The 23,340-nt window shown below is 56.0% G+C and overlaps 1 protein-coding gene across 5 annotated transcripts in view; it reads right to left on the reverse strand.

The window, feature by feature from the left end:
• Positions 1–380: 380 nt before the first annotated feature.
• Positions 381–23,340, reverse strand: part of ERICH1 (glutamate rich 1) — a 42,552-nt gene continuing 19,592 nt past the window's right edge. Inside the window, exons 3-6 of one of the 5 annotated variants that reach the window (XR_005385461.1) lie at positions 17,447–17,599; positions 6,019–6,707; positions 3,687–3,881; positions 381–903 (exon numbers count right to left, since the gene is read on the reverse strand). Coding sequence is in view for 3 of the 5 variants with exons in the window: in XM_038585885.1 (XP_038441813.1) it covers positions 873–903; positions 3,687–3,916; positions 6,019–6,707; positions 17,447–17,599 (1,103 nt within the window). In the remaining 2 variants the exon portion in view is untranslated. Of the gene's footprint in view, positions 904–3,686; positions 3,917–5,125; positions 5,945–6,018; positions 6,708–17,446; positions 17,600–23,340 lie in introns of those variants that run through there. The other 4 variants (XM_038585886.1, XM_038585885.1, XR_005385462.1 and 1 more) reach the window with 4 other exon arrangements.

Consider the following 23,340-nt stretch of genomic DNA (forward strand, 5'->3'; position numbering starts at 1 on the left):
CGGTTCACAACAGGAACAGAGGAAACAGCCCCGTGTGCGCCGACAGGAAGTGGCGTATCCATACAACGGATGTTGTTCAGCCTTAACAGTGTGGTCGCCTGATACGGTGAGCTACTCAGCGCCACTGAATTGTATGCTTAAAAACGGCTAACATGGTGAATTTTATGTAGGTTTCACCACAAGAAAAAATATTTTTTTTCATGGACAGAGCCAATGGCCTCCTAAAATGTACACCAGCTGACAGGTGTTTCTAAACCGCAGTAATCCTGAGAGCAGGTGACTGTTGCCATGACAAATGGAAAGAACGGGAAAATGTTGTTATCAGTATCATCAAAGCAGAGAAGAGAAAATAAGGAAGAAAATAATAACTTCAACCAGAATCAAACAACTTAAACCATAACATTTAATGTCTATAACGCATTCTTAAAACAGAGACTTTCAAATACAGGGTTATTTAACTTTATAAAAATATATAACAGCTTCAAACTATACAGTTTGTTAAATTTAACAGGATGTCCACTTTCAACTTTTACAAGAATGAAAGAAACAGGATCATGGTGAGTAATATGGGACATAAGCACTTTCTGATATTTGAAGACTTTCTATTTTACCCCGATTTCTCATTCCATGTCTCCAATTGTGTCTTGCCCACTGTGTACAACACACGGTAAATACGGCGGCAGAGATGTTTTCAAAGTTCCTGGGGTTTAGGCCACAAAGAAGATTTAGGGAATTCCATCTTCTTTATATGTAGGAATCCTGTCTCTGCTAATTTCACATTTGCCTTTTATATTCTTGCTGAATGTTAGCTCTTCTTAGATGCCCGGATTTAGTCAGTGTGGTTCTCAGGAAGGATGTGGGTGATCCAGTAATTAAAGAAAGCTGAGAGCACTGAGGCATGGTCTGGAAAGCAAACAGAACACCAAACAAAAATAAAATAGAACAAGAGAGCCCCAAAACAAAAATTATAAACTATCGTTTTATAGACAGTAGCCTGGAGATTCAAAGTAGAACCTACAAAAACCCTAATAAAGCACAACTCTAGTGTGAAGTGATGTCGATGGCAGTGCGCGGCGCCCATGGGTCCTCCAGCACAGATTCTGGAAGTCTGCATGTCATTTGGGGGAGAGCCCTGCAGTCTACACGTGTGGTCAGATCTTTAGGACACGGGCCACGGCACCGCATGTACCGCCCGAGCACACGGACACCACATGCAGGCAGATGTGTGGTCATGGGTGACCTAACGCCAGACTCAGGAGTCCCTAAGCAGGGGCGCCTGGGTGCAGGCAGCCGGGTCATGGGGAGGTCCCGAGCCACTGCCGGCTCTGAATGGACCCACACAGCTAAGGCCGTTCCGAGGTGCCCCCTGCCCGGGCCAGCGGCCTGGCCACCGAGGCCTCATTCCCTTGCGAGGGGTAAAGGAGGCTCGCGTGACAGGGACCCTGGATGGCAGCATTACTTGTGCTAACGCAGGCGCCAGGGTGCGGGGAATGTAAGGCGTCTGTGAGCCGGGCCCTGGTTCTTGCCACCAGCTTCTGTCCTAACTCCAGAAACAGGGGGCTTGTCTACGGCCTGGCCAGGGAGCCCACATGCGTCAGGAGTCTTGGTGACAGAGCTGTGCGAGGACCCTCTGCGGCTCACAAAATGTAGCCAATAGCGCCCACCCACCTGCACCCAGCCCATGCCCAGCCTGCACCCACCCTGCACCCAGCCACCTGCACCTGGCACCCGTACCCAGCCACCTGCACCTGGCACCGGCACCCAGCCACCTGTGCCTGGCACCTACACCCGGCACCTGTACCCAGCCACCTGCACCCAGCCCACGCCCAGCACCTGTGCCCACCTTGCACCCAGCCACCCGTACCCAGCCAGCGCCCAGCCACCTGTGCCCACCTTGTGCCCAGCCCCTCGCACCTATCACCTGTGCCCAGCCAGCCGCACTCAGCCTCCTGAACCCAGCCAGTGCCCAGCACCTGTCCTGCAGGCTTCCTGCACCACTGCCAGGAGCAGCTCTGTGTCACACGTGCTGGTCTCTGAAGACAAGGCTTCGCCGTTCATTGCACGTTTTGTTTGCAAAATTGCTTTAAATAGAAAAACTCCGACTGTGTATCCTACATGTGCTGACAGATAATCCACTTTTACGAAAAGTGCTTCAATTAAGTTTTAGTTCTACCAACTGCTTAAGTGTGCCCGTAGACGAGCTTGTCCTGTGATTTTCACATAAGAAACAGAGGGAAACATTTCTGCTAAGTCCCCAACTGCTGCTGAAAACCCTGCTGACACATTTCAGAACAACGTGTGACAAAGGCTGCAGCCTGAGGAACACAACAAAAACTTTAAAAATTCTAAATGACTTTGTTTTTATCTCAAATACCTTTGTATGTGTTTAACTTAATAAAACTGGCTTTCTGCAATTTGAGCTAGAACTTTATTATGGAAATTTGAGTTTGTTAAATGTTCCACGTAGGACAGCCAAGGTTGACACTGGGTTAGCTGGGCTTCCCACAGAAGGCCCCCGGGGTCGGTCAGTGGCTCTTCCGCTGCAGCTTATCCACGCTCCCCTCCACCCTCCCGTCGCCTCCTTGCAGTGGCTCCCAGATGGGGTCTCTGGGCTCCTGCACCCTCTCTGCTCTGTAACGTGGCCCCTGGTGACCTTCCCCATCCTAGGTCCCCACCCGGGGTGCCCAGGCAGCATCCAGACTGGCCCCATCCGACCTGGCTCCTGATCCTCCAGCCCTTCCGAGCTCACAGCTCATGACTGGCTGCCAGGCTCCTCAGGCACAACTGCACTCAGGCCGACACCACTCTCAGGTCACCCTCCATCCTGCGTGTCCGCACCCATGACCCCCTCCCCACCATGGGACACCCGTCATACTCCAGCCCAGTGCTGCATGAATATCCCCTCCCTGTGGGATTTCCTTCCCTGTGGTGTCCAGTCTAGCATGTACATGGAATGTCACCTCCTGGTCTCCTTAACTCTGACCCTGACCTGATATGATGCCGTGTTAGTCTTGACTGTTGAGCCGGACCGTGAGATTTCCGGGTGGAAACAGTCATCATGGTCACATTCCCTTGCAGCAGTCAGCAGAGCCCATCCCACTCAGCTGGACAGGTGTCCTGTGCCCGGTGTGGGTCGGCATGGGGCTCTGCATGGTGCTTCTCTAGAAAAAGGCCAATTTTCTGGCACTCCACGTCTGCACATTCCCATGGCCTGGTATCTCCCCCACAGCCCACTGCAAGTTGCGGCCGTGAGTCCCCCTGGCCGAATGGACCTGAGCACAGCTGGCCCCAGGTCCTACCATCTCTGGGGAGCGGGCAGCCGGGCAAGGCCGACGCACAAGCGAAAGGTCATCTTGTGACTCACCTTTGTCCCGGACACTCAGAGGGCGGGGTTCCCTCCCACCCGTGCAGCAGAGTGGGAAAGGGGGACAGGGTGCTTTCACTGCCGTTTAAACACAGGGAACTTGGCCCCAACAGTTGGTAGCTCCCAGTCTGGGAGACGAGAGGCCCGGCTTCTGCGTCTCTCCCCAGGATCACTTACCGCCAGCAGAGACGCTGGAAGCCACCCCTGCACGCCTGTGTGTTCTGACACCTGACCTCCGACCCCTGACCACTCCGGTGCAGTGTGAGGTTTTCCCAGGCAAACCCCGAAGAAGCAGCACAGCGCCCACTGGCGCGGTACGTACCGGGCGGCAGGGTGCAGAGCGCCGGCAGCCTGTCCAGGGCAAGCTGCAGGCTCTCGGTGTCTCGCAGGAGCAACAGTGTCTTCATGTGATGCATCAGGAGCACATCTGCGCGGGACACGCTGTGGTCGCCAAGACGTCGGAACAGCTCCTGCGCGGCTTCCACGAAGACGGCGGAGGCCGCAGCCTGGGACATGCCTAAGCGAAGCGAGGCCACTTAGAAACGCACGTTCCTGCCCAGAAGGAACCATTTAGGATACGAGAGGCCACCCTTGGAGCAGAAGGTTGAACCTCAGCCTCATATGCCCCACCTGCGGGAGGCTGCGGGACACCTGCCTTCCAAATAGGCCATGGCGGGGGCGAGTGGCCCAGCCCTGCAGACCAGCCTCAGGCCCCTCCCACTGAGCCACAAGTCCCCGCAAGTCCCCGCGCTCCCTGCTCCCGGAGGCGCCTGTCTCTATCCTTCATCCTCGCTCCTCGACAGAACGTGCTTCGGCTGTGCTGGTGTCGCCTTCGTGCTGCTGGGCTGCACACGGCCCTACCTTGTGACCTGATGGCCGTTCCCAACTGCTGCCTCTGCACACGGGCCCTATGCCTCGGCCCCATGCCCCTGTCTGGCCCCCACGTGCAGGTCAATCTTGTCCCCCATCCCCGTACCCCCTCCCAGTCCCCACAGGCATGTCAGACCCGTTCCCCACCCTGGCGTGCACCTGTGTCAGACCTGTCTCCCTCCCCTGGTGCGTGTCAGTCCCACCCCCATCTACCCCAAGCCCCCTTGGCCCCAAGGTGTGTATGTTAGACCTGTCCGCCCATGTGCCCTTGTCTGCAGGTTCTATCCCACCTGCTTTCCAGCCACTGATTCTCATGCTGACCCTGACCTGCTGCTTAGACTCTGCGTTGAGTTATATTTCTCAGAATTTCCATTGGACTATCTAAATAGACTAAAGCTATCTGGTGAATATGGGAGAAAAATGTTGCACCATTTTCTCCGTTTTTTGAGCACTTAATCACCTCTTAAACGCCCCTTGATGACCCCAGTGCCTCCACAGCACGTCTCCTTGTGGTTTTGCTGCCCAGTGTGAGTGTATAAGCATGGAGGCTGTGGTGCCTGAGCGCCCTGCCTGCCCCTGCTCTGAGCGCGTGGCCCTCTGTGCTGCCCGACGGGCCCAGCATGTTGTTGAAGGTCCTGGGTGTCCGACCCTCGCACCCGGGGCTGGGCACCTGGCCATTCCCAGCAGTGTGCCTGCTTTACCCCGCAGCCCCGAGGCCTGCCTTTCCCTGCATGGCCTGCTCTGCTGCTGACGCTGTGCTGCCAGCCTGTGTGCTCCCAGGGGCTGGCTGGCCCTTCCATCACCCTCCTGCATGGCCCACGGCCAGCCGACAGCCTCCCCGGGGCACAAGGGTGGCCGTGCGGTCCCCACTCGGCCCTGGCGTGCTGTCACCTCCTCCGAGGTCTGCCCTCTCAGGCAGTTCCTGCACAACCTCCTGGATCCAGCGAGTGGAGCCCGTCCCGAAGCAGTTCTGAGGCTCCTCGGCTCTGCCGTGCACCAGCTGTCTTCCTCCTTTGTTTGCACGTGTATTACGCTTGTTTTCACTCTGTCAGTACAAAGTGCTGACACATGTGCTGAAGGTTAAAAGTGCTATTTTCTCTGCCTTGCTCAGATCAGTCTTATCTCCTAAATGACTACACAGCCAACATTCCTCAACCCTGTCCATAGGGTCATGTTCTCACTTGCATCGGGATCCGCTAAGCCCAGCCCGGCCTGCATCCACTGGGGGTGTGGTGGGAATGGGAACATCCATGTTGGGCGCCTCCATCCGTGCTGCTTGAGGACCTGCTGCTTCCTGATCCTGAGGTCAGCTGTCAGTAAGCTCAAGGCAAACCTGAGGAACCACCACCCAAGAGGACCAATCTGCTCTCCTCTTCCACCTCCTGCATCCACAGACAGCTGCCCAGGACGCTCACTGGAAACCTGAAGCCCGCAGGTTACATGTGGGAAGCAGAGTATGTCCCAGAGGAGACAGTCATGCTTGCACTTTTCCTTCCCTGTGAGCTGAGGACAAGGCACGTGAGTCCACCACACCTGCCACCTGGACTTACCTTTCCTGAGGCAACAGAGCCGAGAACACCGCCAGCCTCTGAGGCAGGTTCACGGGAGTCAGGTGCAGTGGCCGGCTACGTGAGGAGTGCAACGCCTCCAGCACAGGGACACTCTCCAACCCGGGTGAAGAGTCCACATATTCTGGTCTTTGCCTCAAAACTAAAGACTTATGTTCACCACTGAGTATTTTCACATTTCATATTTTAAATATTTACGTATTTTACTATACTTACTTTTCCAAATAAGTGGATGCCATTATTTGAAAGAACAGTGAGGAACGTACCATCATAAAAATAAATTTCTTGTGTTGACTTCAAAAAGTTTAGGATATCGTCTGCCTTCTCGTTGGTGTTTTTAACATCTTCCCCACTGGTGTCTTCATCGTCCTCCCCGTGATCCTCCCTGTGGTCCTCCTCGTGGGTGTCAGTGCGGTCCTCCCAGAGGACACAGGTGCCATCCTCCCCATAATCCTCCCCAAGGACATGGCCACCGTCCTCCCTGTCGTCTTCCCTGAAGACACGGGCACCGTCCTCCTCGTAACCCTCCCCGAGGACACGGATGCCGTCTTCCGTGTGGTCCTCCGTGTGGTCCTCCGTGTGATCCTCCCCATCACTCTCCAACCCGGCCGCCCACTCGCTGTCGCCCTCCTCTGGCTGGTATGTGAAGTTGCCGCCAGAGGCTGCTGTCAGGAGGCCAGCCGCTTTCTTCCTCTTCATCTGCTGCTGCTTCTTCAGCTTCCTCCTTTTATTTTTGCTGATTGTGGGGCCATCTGCGTGCCGTGGCTGCAGGTTTTCTGGTAAAAGACTCTGCTGTTTCTCTACTTCTGCTCGTTCTGCACCATCGTTGTTGGGATTTTTAAGGCTTTTCCTTGATTTATGCTTTCTTGCTCTTCTTCTCTTTGACCGAGCATGAAGATCCTCATCTACAAAAACAAAAATTCATATTTTCTGTACATGGAAACAGAGCAAACATATTGGGCTTCATTTTCCATTAGAATCTTGCAAATTCAGTGGACAAGGAATTTCAAATATTTACTGAACTGTCAACTTTAACTCAGGTCCCGGGACTTACCCTGAAATACACGAGCAGCAATGTGTCCTTGCACGAGGCCACAGGGAGACGTACACCCTCACGGCTGCTACAATCCTGACAAGCGGTGAGAGGTCAGGGACATAAGAGCTGCTGCAATTTTTGGGGGTAGTAAAATTTCAGTCCTGTGGCCTTGGGATGAAAACATTAATTCCTATTTTTAAAAACATTACTTTGGTGCCTTCTAGGAGTTACTTGGATGTGAGAATAAGTCATAAATAGCGGCGCCTTGCCCCTGTGAATCAGCATGAAGTTGCATTTTGAAATGAAGATTGAGTGTGCGCTCCCAGTGGGGGGCAGTGGTTGGCGGTGTGTATGCCCTGACCGCCTGGGCGAGAGGGCCGCACCAGGCAGGCCTCGCCGACGGTGGTGGGCGCAGCACAGAGCAGAAAATTCTACCTGTGACACAGGACAGCTGCAGCAGACCCACAGAGAACACGGCCTGCGGGGGGGATGGCCTGGGAGCCTCTCCTGAGGTCAGAGAAGGCGCAGGACGCCCACCTGCTGGAGGTCCTGGCGGCCGGGCAGGCGAGACATGGTGCCGGGGCGGGGACAGAAGGCCTAGTTGGACAGGCAGGGGCCAGCGACAGCTGTGCAAACACAGCACCCGCGGGATCGTGCACAGGGGAAGCATAGCGCTCCGCAGCTGGGGAGCCCCGGGCCCACGCAGCACAACACGGAGGGTGGGTGGTGGAATAACAGCAGCGAGTGACCAAACACCGGCCACGGTCTGGGGACACGACGGAGCTGGAGGGTCCCCCGATGCCACACGGCTCCGCTCCCTGAGCAAAGACGCGGAGCAGGGGCACCCGCTCGGGGTGCAGGGGGCCACGGCCAGGCAGTGCTCCAGACATCCCCAGGTGGCAGAGAGCTCCTGACGCCTCGGGAGATGAGTGCGTCGTGTATGCAGACCCTACGGACGGAGAGGCCTGTGGCAAACCTGCCAGGCGCGAAGCTGGTGGAGCTGCCCCGCCAGGCGCACGCACGAGACCACTGAAAAGAAAAGATGCTGCTGAATAACTTTCACAGCAGACAAAGAAGGAAGGATCCTTGGGGTTGGGGGTAAAACCAACAAACCCCCGCGGGGACAGCAGCCGTCAGAGGCTGGGCACGGCAGTCTCGGGCGGCGGCCCCAGGCGAGCCACTCCTGCCCCCGAGCCGCCAGGCGCACGAGCCTCAGACAAACCCTGTCGCCGCGGCGGATGCTGGCCCAGCACGCACCTCGCCACCGGCTGGTTCCGCCAAGGCTCCCGGAGGCACTGCGCTCCCGTCCTCACGGTCACGGTCAGCAAGCGATTACTTGGCAAGAGGACACGGAGCCGGTGGTGCAGCTGAACTCTCCGTCAGCGTGCAGGGGCTGCTGTCCCCTCGGCTACGAGCGTCCTCAAGAAAGAATCGACAAAGTGCGTACGGAATCCTAACAGCATCTAGCTTGGGATTTATATTTTTGATGCAAAAATCCAAGTAGAAAAGTATTTCTTTGTGGGAAAAGAAACTGATTAACCACAATGCATTGATCTGGTTCTTTCTTCTTATCTTTTGGTCAGAAGAGAATTAATTTTTTTTTTAACTCATGATCTTTAGATATTTTTTCCTCATTTTGACTGCTGTCCATGTTTCACTATAACCTCGGCTGGTCCATTTCTGTCAGCCCCGGAGGTTGGCCCAGCCCGTGGGAAAGCAGCTGCTCCACGGCTGGTGTGCAGAGGCAGGTCCCGGGCCCTCGGGGCAGCAGCAGCCCTCGGGGCAGCAGCAGGGGACACAGGGGGGGACAGGCCACGGCTGAGGACACCAGGTCCCGGGAGACGGCAGGCCAGTGTGCTCACGGCGACGGACGACATCCCCTGTGCTGGGCTGTGTCTGCAGCTGAGTGCCCCGTGGCCCTGCACTGGCCTTGGTGACCAGGCCTTTCTGCGGCAGCCTCCCTGACTCCTGGGACCAGGCCGGGCCCTTGTCTGCCCTCTCGATGTCACGGGACCCCTGGACTCTGGCAAGGGGAATGTCCACGGCGGTGGCTGCGGAGCACTAGTGTATGGCCAGCATCACAGCATCATTTATTTTGCTTCGTGAGCTCCCATCTCCAGCAGAAGCCACTCTGGGCACCTCAGATGTGCTCACCCTGAAGCCCTGGGTCCAACGCTGGGCAGAAGTGAAGGCTCTGAGGCAGCTGCTGTCCCAATTTGGGTGAGCGGCTGCCTCTATGTCTCTCCATCTGTCTGAGTCTCTCTTTGTCTCTCCGTCTCAGGACACCCCCGCAGCACCCAACTCCTGAGGGCTGTGTGTCTGGTGGTATAAACCTGTGAGCAGCATCCTGTCCGCAGGCACCTGCTGGGAGGGCTGGAAGGACAGAGGGATGGAGGGACAGGGGGATGGAGGGATGGAGGGATGGGGTAGACCAATGGCCAGGGGCAAACAGGGGGTGCAGAGAGAACACAGGTCCGATGACCCCCAGTTTCCTGTTTTTTCCTGGCCTCTCTCCTGGCTTCCTGTAGCATCACGGACAAGTGAACTGTGTAATTTTGGGTGTGTGCAGACCCGGCACACGGGCAGCACACCTGCATGGATCAGCACAGCCATCCTGGCACAGGGAGTGCTGAGTGCCAGCCGCCCACTGCCCACCCCCACCCAGGCCTCTCTCCTGGTCCACAGCCCTGTGTCTACCCCACTCCACCCCACCCCATCCCGAGGCCTCCCTCCTGGTCTACAGCCCACTGCCCCCCCACAGGCCTCCCTCCTGGTCCGCAGCCCCTTGCCCACCCCACCCCCTCCCGAGGCCTCCCTCCTGGTCTGCAGCCCACTGCCTGACCCCCCCTCGCAGGTCTCCCTCCTGGTCTGCAGCCCACTGCCCCCCATGGCCTCCCTCCTGGTCTGCAGCCCCCTGCCCACCCCATCCCCTCCCGAGGCCTCCCTCCTGGTCTGCAGCCCACTGCCCGCCCCCCCCCAGGCCTCCCTCCTGGTCCGCAGCCCCCTGCCCACCCCACCCCCTCCCGAGGCCTCCCTCCTGGTCTGCAGCCCACTGCCTCCCCCAAGGCCTCCCTCCTGGTCTGCAGCCCCCTGCCCACCCCACCCCCTCCCGAGGCCTCCCTCCTGGTCTGCAGCCCACTGCCCCCCCCCAAGGCCTCCCTCCTGGTCTGCAGCCCACTGCCTCCCCCAAGGCCTCCCTCCTGGTCTGCAGCCCCCTGCCCACCCCACCCCCTCCCGAGGCCTCCCTCCTGGTCTGCAGCCCACTGCCCCCCCCCAAGGCCTCCCTCCTGGTCCGCAGCCCCCTGCCCACCCCACCCCCTCCCGAGGCCTCCCTCCATCTGGAGGTCCTGGCGGGACCTGGGAGCCTGTGCGCCTCCCTCCTGGTTCACGGCCCCTACCCCCGCACCCCGACAGAGGCCTCGTGCCTTGTCTGCAGCCCACTCTGGGTGGGGCCACACCACCGCCTAGCCCATGAGGGCTGCCCCCACCCTCCCACTCGCTCAGTGCCATCATGGGGGTGGGAACAGTCCGGCAGGGACAGAGGCCACATCTGGGAGAGCTGTGCGGAGCCCTCCCTGCCCCCCAGGGTCGGAGGGCATCTGGGGGCAGCCTTGCCCACAAGGGTGTAGCTCCCGCTCACTCAGGCGGGCTCAGCCCAGGGAGCCCAAGGGACCAGCCCACACACTGTGGAATCTGAGGCCGTGACCCTTCCATTCTGCAAGCTCCCTGCCCTTGGGAAGCCCCACATGTCAGGGTTCTGTGGCTTCCACTCTCCTGACCTCACGCCTCATAAAAGTCTGAGCTGCAGCTCTGCCAGGGGCTCCTGTCCAGACACAAGGTCCTCCATCGACTCTAGAACGTTCCGTCCTCACGGCCCCTACACACCTACAATCTTGCCTCCTTCGAACCCTCATGCACAAGAGAAGCTGGAGGAACATTTATATTAGGGAACCAGAGGCCTGACTATTTATAATCTGAGAGGCACACTGGTTCTGAAAACCTGCCATCCCCAAAACACACCTTTCAGGCATGCTAATTTTAAAAATGATCACAATTTGTCAAAGTTTTCTCCACGACTATTTGGCACCTACATTTTGATGAACTGCGGTAGTAGAAATAGTTAGACGCCAAAAATAGCCAGTCTCCAGCTTATTCCAATTCTCACAGCTGAACAGTGTTGCATTAAAAAAAAAAAAAAAAAAAGGATAAGTATTTTAAAGGAAATTGGAGTTTTATTCAAGACTCAAAGCCCAGGCTACTAATGCATGTGATAATCACTGTCCGGCTCCACTGTCCTCTGGATGCTCAGAGCAGAGTAGTAAGTTCCCAGTTGGTGCGGGTCTACACCACACCCGTGACAGTCCTTGCTGAAACATGAAGACAGCCTGCTGGGACGCCTGGGTGGCTCACCGGTTGGGCACCTGCCTTCGGCTCAGGTTGTGATCCCAGGATCCGGATCGAGTCCTGCATCGGGTTCCCTGTGGGGAGCCTGCTTCTCCCTCTGCCTGTGTCTCTGCCTCTCCCTCAGTCGGTGTCTCTCATGAATAAGTAAATAAATCTTAAAAGAAATAAAGTTCTTTAAAGACAGCCCGCTGCCAAAATAAGGAGGCCGTGCAGAGAGCAGAGCTCCAGGTGCTCTGGGAGTCAGCGGCAGAAGTTGCTTATTTTTCTTCTCCACAAATGGGCATCTACCGTCTTTCGGAGCTGGAGGTACAGCAACGTGTGGTCCACTGGGATCTCGGGACCCAGAGTTGCTCCTGGGTCGGCACTCCCCTATGCAGGGTTTCTTGCTCTCTATCAGATTGCCTGGGGTGAATCTAGGGAGATTTGGGTCTCCCTGACTGCTTCCTCACGGGGGCTTCTTGGGCCCCCAGCAGGTTCGTCTAGGGGTCCCAGGAGCAGGGACCCTGGTGGCCATGGGAAGCTCTCAGAGAAGCCATCAGAGGTGAGGGTGGCCTGGAGGCCGCAGGGCACAAGGCTGCCCTTGCAAGGTCTGCCGGCTGGAAGTAGAGACCCACCACTGGCACATTCAGGGCCACCTGTGACTTCACAATGACTGGGGTTGGGCAAACTTGTGTTTTCTCAGAGGCTCTGACAACACTGAGGTGGAGAATGGGGCTGAGCATGGGGATGCAGTAGGGTTTATGTGCAGAATTCACGGGGTTCTAGTTCTCATTATTCCAGTGTATGGCGCAGGCCTAGTAAAACCCTTAACTCCACGTTACCATTTTTATACTGAGTCTGTAGCCGACAGCAGGGACCACACATACCTGTCCCGCGTTTATAGTGTCTTTCATTCCCTATTTCACGGATAATTTACAGGAAGGTGTAAACTGCCCTTGAGAAGATGTGTGAAATCCTACGTGAAACCAGGGGTCACCAGTAACCAAGTCTGTGTCCGTGTGACGATGGGAGACTGGGTAGCCTGGAGTCAGCGTGCCTTTTGGGAGCGAGCGGCTCGCGGGGGCTCCTGGAAGGTCCGGCCAGCCACACTCGGGAGAACGTGTCTGTGCGCCTCTCACATCCCTGAGGCTTCAGAAAACCCTCAACAGTGCTTGGCACCGCAAGATGCTCCTGGTTGGCCACCGTCCTGGGTGCACGGTAGGGGCAGGCCACGAGGATGCGATGGAAAAAGCGGGCTCGGCCATGGCGGGTCACCTGCTGCCTGTCTGCAGTGACCGGTGCCAAGGGAAGGGCAGCCCTCAGAGAGCTCAGGCTGGGTCCCGCCACCTCCCCGCTCTCCTCTCCTGGGGACTCGACTGCTATGCAGGCCTGTGTGCCTGATTGCGGGACAGAGGGCAGGTCACAGATAGTGCTTCAGAAGGACAACTCTTCCCATCGACCCTCAGTCTTCATCACGTTCCAGGACAACTAGTTCAGGGACATCTGAAGGCACGAGCCCTGAACGCTGGAAGAGGATCCAGAGAACCGTCTGTTTACACCCCTGACGATGCAGATGGGAGGAACAGGGCCTCGCACGGGTCGGGAGCCTGGCGGCCACGAGGAGAACACGGAACGGAATAAGCACCCAGGCTCAGACTCCCCAGTCCTCATCCGCCTCACCTTGTACCGCCCCCGCTCGCCACCAAGCCATCTCCCTTCTTGCCTGGAGACGCAGGTGGAGCCCCCCACTGAACTCTAAGCACCCACGGGCCCAGGGTCACAGAGTCAGGTGAGACTGCGCAGAGTCCGTGAGGACCCACACCTGTGACCTTGTGTGACGAGAGCCTGCTCAGCCTGCTCAGCCCCGCGTGCCTGCCCCCGGTGGAGTCGTCACCGTCCTCCTCTGGACGCTGCGGCGTGGACGCCGGAGCTGCTACCGTGTGCTCCCTGGGAATACCGTCCACCCCCACACCTGACCCCTCGTGGAGCTGAAGAACCGGGCCCTCCACCCGCCTCCCCCTGGTTCTCCCAGCCACTAGCAACCACCTTCTTGTGCTCTGCTTCTAGGGCTTGGCCTTTTGCTTTAGGTTCCACGTGTAAGGGATACCATGTGGGATTATTTCCTGTAGGATACTCTCCAAGCCCACCCACGTTGTTGCAAATGGCAGGACTTCTCTTCCTTGTGGCTGGACAATGTTCTGTTGTACATATACTCGGTATGGCCTTTATCCGTTCATCCTGTGACACACTTGGGGTTGCTGCCACATTTTGGCTACTGTCAACAACACCGCGACGAGCACGGGAGGCAGGCATCTGATTTCCCTTCCCTGAGGGTCTATGCCCAGAAGTGGAAGAGCTGGGTCGTAGGTAGTGGTTTTTGATTGAGGACCCTCTCCCCTGTTCTCCACAGTGGCTGCACCAGCCTGCGTTCCCTCCAACAGAATAAGAGGCTCCCCTTTCCCCACAGCCTCACCAACACCTGTTGTTTCCTGTGTTTATTAATTTTAGCCACTCTGACAGGTGTGAGGGGGTGTCTCATTGTGGTTCCATCTGTGTTTCCCTGATGCGGGGTGATGTGGAGCATCTTTCCATGTGCCTGTTGGCCATGTGGGTGTCTTCTTTGGAGAAATGCCTGTTCATGTCTTCTGCCCATTTTTTGATCAGACTCTTTTTGGCTATTGTCATATGAATTATTTTTATATTTGGGGCATTAACCCCTTATTGGATATATAATTTCCATTCAGTAGGTTGCCCTTTTGTTCTGTTGTTTCCTTTGCTGTGTAAAACCTTTTAGTTTGATACAGTCCCAATAGGTTATTTTATTCTTTGCTTTTATGGACTCTGCTTTTGGTATCAAATCCAAAAAAATCACTAATAAGAAGTACGTCACCTCCTTGGTTAAGTTTTCCCAGATATCTTATTCTTTTTGATGCAGCTGTAAACGGGGTTGTTTTCCTGACTTTTCCTTCTAATACTTTGTCATCAGTGTACAGAATTGGAACTGATTTTGGCATACTGATTACGTGTCGTACATCCTTCCTGAACTTATCAGTTGCTGCAGTCTTTTGGTAGAGTCTTAAGGGTTTTACTTTATGCACTATCATGTCATCTGCAATAGTGAACTTTGCTTTTTCCATGCCAATTTGTACGACTTCCTTCCTTCCTTCCTTCCTCCTCCTGACTGATCTGGCCAGGACGCCAGTGCTGTGTTGCATACATGTGGTGAGAGTGGAGGTCCTCTCCTTCTGGAACGTGTATTAGTTGAATAATTATTAATCAATATCCACAAAAAATATCTACAGTACCATCTATTATTGTAAGGTATTCATGCAAAGCTGAAGTAGTGTAAGTTTACCAAAATCCAAATATTTCTCGAATCCAAGTTTCTCATGAACATATACCAGTGATGGTTTGAAAAGTATGTAACTGGATTTTAAGAAAATACAGGCGATCAGCACAAATGGGGCTCCTTTCCTTTTTTAAAGGCAGGCTGAAGTGTTGTGCTGATTGCACTGGCACAGTACTTCAAAATTAATAATCTGACAATCTCGAGCCACATCGTCCTCCATCAAACATTGATCAAAGTTGGCAGCTAGCTCACTTCACCGAGATGGGGAAGGGCCCAGAGTGTCAGGTGTGTGTGTCAGTAAGATGCCAAAAAACAAAATGTGAGCATGTGCATAAGCTCAAGCCTCTGAGAACACCACCAGGCTACTGGGAGGCCCCAGAATGTGCGGAACCCCTCCTGGGGTACCTGCTCCCTTCACCTCCAAGGCCCCTCATGGTTTCTCCTGTGAGGAACTCAGGAGAAAGCCAATGTGCTCCCATAACTCTGTGAATCTCACTGCAGTAAATCAGCAGAACAAGGATGGAAGCTGCTGAGCCCTGGGCAAGTGTGACACGTATGGGACGTGGCCCCTGGTCAGCAGATTTTGGCCAAGCACCCTCCTCGGTCTCCACCTAGACTCCAGGTGTTAACCATGGCACCGTGTCGGTCAAACACGCAAAGGCACGGAGCTACATGCTCCAGTGAGGACCTGAGAGGCCAGGGGCCCCAGCTCCTCAGCACAGACGTGGACAGCAAGGTTTGAGGCCTCCGGCCTTCGACATGGGGCCTGGCCAGTCCCAACACACCTGATGGATGGCCGTCTGGCTCCCAGGGAGTCTGCAGGGAGCCACACCATCAGCTCGGGCTCCCAAAAGCCACCACGTCAATAAGTGCTTCATTAGTGCCTGATATCAGAATGTAATCTTAAGGTGTGATTTTAATGACTTTGCAGATCATCTGCTCAAAGCCAGTAGACACGGTCGAAGCCAACAGTGATTATGAATTCGGACAGCAAACTGGCTCTCTCCTCACGGGCTCCTGTGTGAGTAATGGGTCTAGTCACTTCCCAGCCTTGGCTGAAGACCCGACCCCACTGCACTGGTGCTTCAGGAATGGAGAAGGGCCATGCTCACATGGGTACAAGGCTTGCAATAAACCTAACTGAACCGGCCCAAGTCCGGGCCCTGACCCCTACTAGGAGGACTAGGAAAGTGAGCCTGGAGGAGAGAGATGTCACACATAGACCACGGCCTGCAGATGCTGGTGGGCAGAAGGCAGAGGTGAGGATGGAAGCCCGGGAGCACGTCCCAGGAGATACTGTGGGCTGTCAAGGTCACCGTGAGGAAGTCAAAGGGATGCCCAGCAAGCCTTCGCCGCCAGGTTGGAAGCAGGGCTAGCGAGAGGACCTCTCAGGTGCACAGTTGCAGATGGTGGGGGTGCGGAGCCCTCAGGAGGGATGTGTGAGAGCGGGACAGGGAGGGAGGAGCCAGGGACCTGCAGGGGTGCAGTGGAAGGCGTGTGGGTGGCGGGAGCCCCTGGGAATGGCAGGGCAGAGGCCGGTGGGCACAGTTGTGTCAGGCGGGGATCACAACAGAAGCCACCCTGCCCCACGTCCTGAGCTGGATCCACCTGCTGAAAGCCAGGCTGATGGGGGTCCTGCTCTCGTGCTTCACCTGCCTGGGCGCAGGAAGGGCAAAGTTACCAGGCAGATGGGCCAGGCCCCTCGAGGGCGAGGAGCCTCTGTCATGCAACGGGAAACGTGTGCGGGATCTGGAGATGGACGTGGACCAAGCCGGGAGCTGGCCTTCCCAGGAAGTGTAAGAAGGAAGGGCTTGCGCAGGGGGCCTCTCACACCAACATTCTTGCGAGCTCCCTAGAAGCCAGCAGTGCAACAGGTCGCAGGGAACACAGCGGGACACGCCTGAGAACCCCGGGGGCCTTTTCAATTGCCCAAGCGAGAGACCGGAAAACCTAAAGTGCAGTACGCTGGCACGGGGCAGACTGTAACTGCTCTAATGACCTCTGTTAGCTCGGGTGTTGTATCAATGTCGTCATAACCTAAAACGGGCCGGCACCACTGACGCACAGACCTGTTCTGGGAGACTTGGAGAGACATCCGCACTTACGGGTGTACGCCTTCTCCACGTAGGTGTTGGGCCGACTTTACCGGCGTAAGGACGATGCATGAGCTGGGGTGGCAGCAGGGATGGAGCCCAGGGCAGAGGGAGGGCAACGGTGCGTACACGGGCAGCAGGGGTGCTGCCCATGGTGGAGTGCTTGAGCCATGTGGCCTGGGGTGTCCCGGTCCCACCCTGGGCACGGCTTATGCTCAACAGCCTGAGCGGGCGCGGCCACAGCCAGCGCTCAGAAGCCGGGCCAGCGCCCGCAGCCCTCCAGGGACAGGCTGTCTGTCTGGGCAGCACTGCATGGCACGCAGCCCTCCACGCAGGGCCAAGCTAGGGAAGCCGGGGGCAGGCCGCGGACGAGCAGCAGGTCCACGCGGGGAGGAGAAGCATTCATACCGGCCATTCGGGGAAGACAGGCCTGCGTGCAAGGCTCTGCCCAACGGCCACCATTCAGGGGGCGGGCGCCAGCGTGGGACACATGTCAAGAGACAAGGCCGCAGGGACGACTTCACTGCAGGGCTTTGTGTGCTCGTTACCGTAATTACAGGGAGGGCCTACCAGCGATTACGGCCACGGCTCCGTGCCAGCTGAATGTCTGCCCACCCTGAGTCTGTTCGCCCGTTGTTACCAGTTCCCTACGGTCCTTTCCAGTGACTGCGAGACACATAGCAGTGCACCGTGTGGCCGCACAGTGGCGTGCTCCCCTGACCCTCTCCCTGTGGGGGCTCCAGTGCGTCAGAACAAGTAGGACACCGTGCAATCACGCCTCACCTGAGACCTGGCACGCTCCTCCCACGTCATCACTGCCGGAGGTGTCCTCGGAGGCCGGGCTGCCCTGCGGCTCTGGCGGAGCTGGGATGTACCCCTCGGGAGGCAGGCTCGCCGTGTAGAACCGCCTTCGAGGTGAGACCTTGGTGTCCCCATCTGCAGGAGACAAGGGGACTGTGAGCATGGCATACTGTGGCCAGAGGTGCAGTCACCAGTCCGTCCCCACGCGACAGGATGGCACATCCCCGACTCTGCTCCCCAGGCTGCACCTCCAGGGCCATACACAGGAATAAAGTCTAAGCGGATTAAAGACTCAGTGTGACACCTGAGGCCATAAAACTAGAAAGAGCACAAGCATGTGCTCATGCTTGTGACACTGGTCTCAGCAATCAATGTCTTTCTGGATCTATCTTCTCAGGAAAACAAAGAAAACAGAATCATATTTCCATTGAAAATATGGCAGGTGGACAAGGGAACCGTCCAGACAATGATGAGACAGTCTAAGGAAGGGGAGATAATCCCCGATGACCTACCCATCTTCTTAATCATATTTCCATTGAAACTACGGCAAAGCAATCTTGTGACAAACGCAAGTGGATATCCCCATTCATCTTTCGCAGAAAAATTGACATTTTAAAAACAACAAAACAAGGTTTGAAAGAAATCACTAATACATATGACAGAATGTGGCTTTCAGACATTTCAATGTAAAAACCCAAAACACTCTCAAAATCTTCCACCATCAATGTATTCCACTTTCTTGAAGCTACAATGAAGAATTCAGCTCCTAGGCTACTTTACTTCACAGTCCATGATTCCCATCAATCTGGTGGGATCAGGGGCAGCTTCCAAGCAGACCACCCTGGCCACATATCAACTTCGATCCTTTCCACACATTATTTCTGGAAGCTTCTAGATGGTTCAAGTGAGCCAGTTCCAGTGGAGGTCACAGTACGTGCTTGGCTGTCCACTGCACCACACAGGGCACCAGACACCGTGACAGCAGGCAGCTCATCTCCCGCCAGGCAGGGAGCCGGCCCATGCGGGGCCCGCGGCCACACAGCAGGCTGGGAAGGCGGGGAGCGCAGGACACGGGAGCAGCTGGCGGGAGGAGAGGTCCAGGCCCCGGCCCACGGGAGCTCACCGGGACTGTGTCCAGGGCCCAAGGGGCAGTGCAGACGCTCGCAGCCAGAGGAGGACAACCTGGCTGGGAGCGGAGCGCGGATGCCCGGGCATCCTTCTGCGCCTTGCCTGTCCCCTCGGCCTGTCCCCCACGGAGAGGTCCTCCACAGAGCCCACCGCTTGTCATCCCTGCTCCCGATGATGCTCACAGCAGCCGCGCAAGCCGACTTTAACAAAACCACCATAAGCACATGGGCCCTCCCGATGTTCAGGCAGATGCTGTCACTGATGGGGGAGGGGGAGAGGCTGCTCGTGGCGCCACCATTCACAGCTCCTTCCTTCCGCGACAGACGCCGCGTGTTCACCGAACCTACTTCCACGGCTAGCTGACCGACGTTGGACTTTCAGCTCTGACCTTGTCACGGTCCTGGCCTCTGCTCCGGAGGCAGCTCTGCCTTCCTGCCTTTTGGAGAACGAATGAAACTCGGCACAGACGCCCAGACACCTGGAGCCCTGCCACCCGCCCTGCCAGTCCCGGAGGTGACCCCCATGTCCCTGCTCTGGGGAAGGCCGGTGCTGAGTCGGGGCTCCTCCTCTGCCCTTTGTCTTTCCAGATGCAACATTCAGCACCTTCTTTTTCTACAAATTGTCCACTCACCCCAAGCACCTCAAAAGCTCAGTAATTTTTAAAAAAATGTAAAGTCTTTTTTCTTAAAAAAGATTTTACATTTTTAGAGCAGTTTTAGGTTCAGAGCAAACTAAGGAAAAGGTACAGAGATTTTCCTCACCCCCTGCCCCAGCCTCCCGAGATGGGTGCTTCCGTCAGAGGGTACGTGTGTTACGCTGAAAGGTCCCCCACCGACACATCCTCATCACCAGAGCCCACGGCCTTCATTGGATCACAGGGTGTCACACGCTCTGTGGTCTGCACACATGTGTGATGACCTGTACCCACCAGGACAGGGCCACTAAGAGCTGTCCCACTGCCCTAAGTACCCTCTGTGCTCACCTGCTCGTCCCCTGTCCTCAGCCCTTGGCAGCCCCTCACCTCATTACTGTGCCCGTGTCTGCCTTTTCCAGAAGGTCATGATTCCAGAGTGGGAATTGTGCAGTGCGTAGACTTCTCGGAGAGGCTTCTCTCACTTACTGGTCTACACTTGTGCCTCTTCCACATTTTCTTGGGGCTTCCTGACTCCTGTCTTTTTTACACTGAACACCACCCCCTGCCTGGATGGACCAGAGGTCACGGATCCATCGCCCACCCCAGGGCATCTTGGTGGCTTCCAGGGTTGGCAGTCGGGAATAAAGCTGCTGGATGCACCTGCTGTGGGTTTCATGCAGACAACAGCTGCGTCATTCTTGGGGGTTGGAAGGTGAAGGGGGTCAGGCCACTCCATGCACAATCTCTGCCATCTTGGCCCCCTGGCCCCCACTCTTGTACCTCACACAAGAGTTCTCTCATCGCTGTGGAAGTCTCGGGGCCACCATGATTCCATACAACTCAGCACACTTTCCCGTTAAGAGGGAAGGAGAACACATCAGCCAGGTGAATGGAACTTCCTCTGAGAGGGGTCCGACCCAGGATGTGCTGGTGGTCGGTCCGTGTACGGAGAGGACACGGGGGACAAGCTGCAGGCTTCCACGTTTACTGAGATGGGGGAGAGGGCACCTGGCAGGCAGCTGCGTAGACAGGGCTGTGTGAGCCGCAGAGGCTGAGCCTGGAGTCTGGGAAGTGGCCCAGACGGAGAAGTCAGCCTGGGAGCCTGACCTGCCCACACACAGAAGCTGTGGGACTGGGGGAAATCATCTGGGCTGCGGACAAGAGCGAAGTCAGAGTGACTGCGGGGCCCTCCAGTATCCAGAGGTGGTGCAGTCCCTTTGACGTGCAGAGTGGAGTCGCGACATGGGAGGGAGGAGGAGCTTAATCCGCATCCTGAAGGGCTGTGCTATGTGACATTCGTCCCAGGGTGTATGGGCACCCGGTCTGCTGAATCCTCAACGACCACGTGGCATGTGTACTTTGAAAATGCTGTCAAGAGCGGCACCTCCTGCTCATGTGATCGCAGGCCCTCACCAGGGTCCCGTGCCTGGGGCTCAAGCTCCCAACACGACAGACAGACTGCCTCCTGTAGTCCTAAATGTCAGCTCAGAAGCTCCGGGCAATAGACACAGTTACCAGGAAGGAGGCCACTCTCAGGAAAAACACAAAGTATCTCCTGCCTGCCTGGGGTAAGTGGCAAAACGCTGTGAGGACGCAGGGCTGGTTGGACAGGGGACACCAGGCACCCATTCCCGTCCTGCCAGCGAATCTTCTCGAACCTCGACATTTCAAGAGGTTGGATCTACGTTGTAGAGGAAAACATGCCCCCCACATGCACTCACCAGGCACCGACACTACACACACGCAGCCACACTGCACAGGCTGGCACATGCCCCACATTGTGAGCTCACCCACACACCCACAGCGTGCACACCCATGCAACCCACTCCGAGTGCATGCACACGCCCCACACACCCACTGCCAAGTGAACCCATGCATCCCACACACCCCCACACTGCAGCGCACCCACGTGCCCCGCACCCCCATGCACTGCGAGCACACCCATGTGCCCCACACCCCCACACTGCAAGCACACCCACGCACCCCATACTGAGAGTGCACCCACATGCCCTGCACACCCACACACCCGGCACACCTACACACTGCATGTGTACCCATGAACCCTGCACACCCACGCACCCTGTATACCCACACCCCCACACTGCAAGCACACCCATGCACCCCACACACCCATGCACCCCATAGAGAGCGCACCCACATGCCCCGCACCCCCATGTACCCCCATACTGCAAGCATCCCCACGGACCCTGCAGACTCACAGCAAGTGAACCCATGCATCCCACACACCCCCACACAGCAGCGCACCCATGCGCCCGCACACCCACACACCCCACACTGAGCACGCATCCATGCGTCTGGTGCACCCCCACACTGTGTGCACCCATGCATCCGGTGCACCCCCACACTGCGTGCACACCCATGCACCCTGCACACCCACACGCCGTGCACACTCATGCACTCCACACTGAAAGCACACCCATGCGTCCGGCGCACCCCCACTTGTGTGCGCACAAACCACATCCTACGACCCCCACCATCAGTCTTGTTACCCAGCGTCCAAGCTGCAATGTCACGGCAGCTACTTCATGTGCAATGAAAAGTCTCACTGCCTCGTCACTGGATGGTGCTTAGCTCTGGATAACACCTGCCAGTGGGGTGGGTCTGTGGGCTACTCTTTGTTCTGATGGTGAGCAGTTAGCCCGTCTGCCACATCCTGTCCCAAAAGCCGTCCCGCACCCTGTGCTTCCAGCTCCGGGTCCCGGCTTGGCCGCATCACCTTGGACATGCATCAGCAGGGCAGTTAGCTTTCAGAGGCACTTCCTTTTTCATGACGGTATTAACGTAAAAGCACAAATATCTGAGTGCTGAACGTGGTGGGTTTTTAAGACCAACAGTGAACTCTTGCCACTCCCCTGAGCATGATGTACATGCACCTTCCACCCTGGGCCCATCCTCGCCATCACGGGCCTGGTGAAATGTCCTGTCAGAGACTTCTGCAAAGCAGCACTTTTTCAATGATATTTTTTGTGCACTCCTTGACAATCTGATCAAAATAAACATGGAGGAGCAAGGGGCCGAGAAAAGCTGAGAAAACTCTGAAGAAGAACAGCTGAATGGATTTTCCCCCCTGGGTATTAATGTGCATCATAAGCCAGAGTAATTAAGTCAGCTTGGGCCAAGGGTACTGCAGGAGCCAGAAACCCACTGGGGACGCTCTCTCCTGCGAACAAGGCTGAGGCAAACCTGCCGGAGGTGAGGTGAGACCACCTCCCCAGCACCTGACACTGCACGGGGTACTTACCCCGGAGAGCTCTCTCTTAGGAGACAGAGAGTACCTACTATTAAGGTAGGAAAGACTTCTTTATTTGTCAACATACAGAATAACACCCAGTGCTCATCCCGTCAAGCGCCCACCCCAGTGCCCGCCACCTACTCACCTCCACCCCCCGCCCACCTCCCCTTCCACCACCCCTAGTTGGTTTCCCAGAGTTAGGAAAAGACTTCTTGAGCCACAAACAAACACCATGAAACACAAGCTTAAAGATAGTAACTTCTAGGGATCCCTGGGTGGCGCAGCGGTTTGGCGCCTGCCTTTGGCCCAGGGCGCGATCCTGGAGACCCGGGATCGAATCCCACGTCGGGCTCCCGGTGCATGGAGCCTGCTTCTCCCTCTGCCTGTCTCTGCCTCTCTCTCTCTCACTGTGTGCCTATCATAAATAAATTTAAAAAAATTAAAAAAAATAAATAAAACATTATTAAAAAAAATAGTAACTTCTACACAGTAGAACACATTGTTGTTTTTAAAACTGCAGACAATCCATGGAGAGAAGGTACTTGCAACATATATAGTTGGTCATGAGTTTAGATTTGGAATACAAAAAGAACTGAAATCTGAAGATACATAACCAAAAACCCAAGAGAAAAATACCCTCCAATATGGTCTACAGAGGAGTGTATACTGTGTAGCGTCCGTCACTAGTAATCAATAGTGCATATTAAATTGAGATGCAGGTTCCCTGCATTTGATTAGCTGGCCCTTGAACAACATGGGTTTGAATGGCTGCGGTCCATGGATATACAGATTTTGATAAATACAGTATATATCGTAAATATATTTTCTCTTCCTCATGATTTTTAAAAAAATTTTTTTTTT

This window comes from Canis lupus, chromosome 37 (assembly GCF_011100685.1).
Source record: "Canis lupus familiaris isolate Mischka breed German Shepherd chromosome 37, alternate assembly UU_Cfam_GSD_1.0, whole genome shotgun sequence".
Classification (NCBI taxonomy): Eukaryota; Metazoa; Chordata; class Mammalia; order Carnivora; family Canidae; genus Canis; species Canis lupus.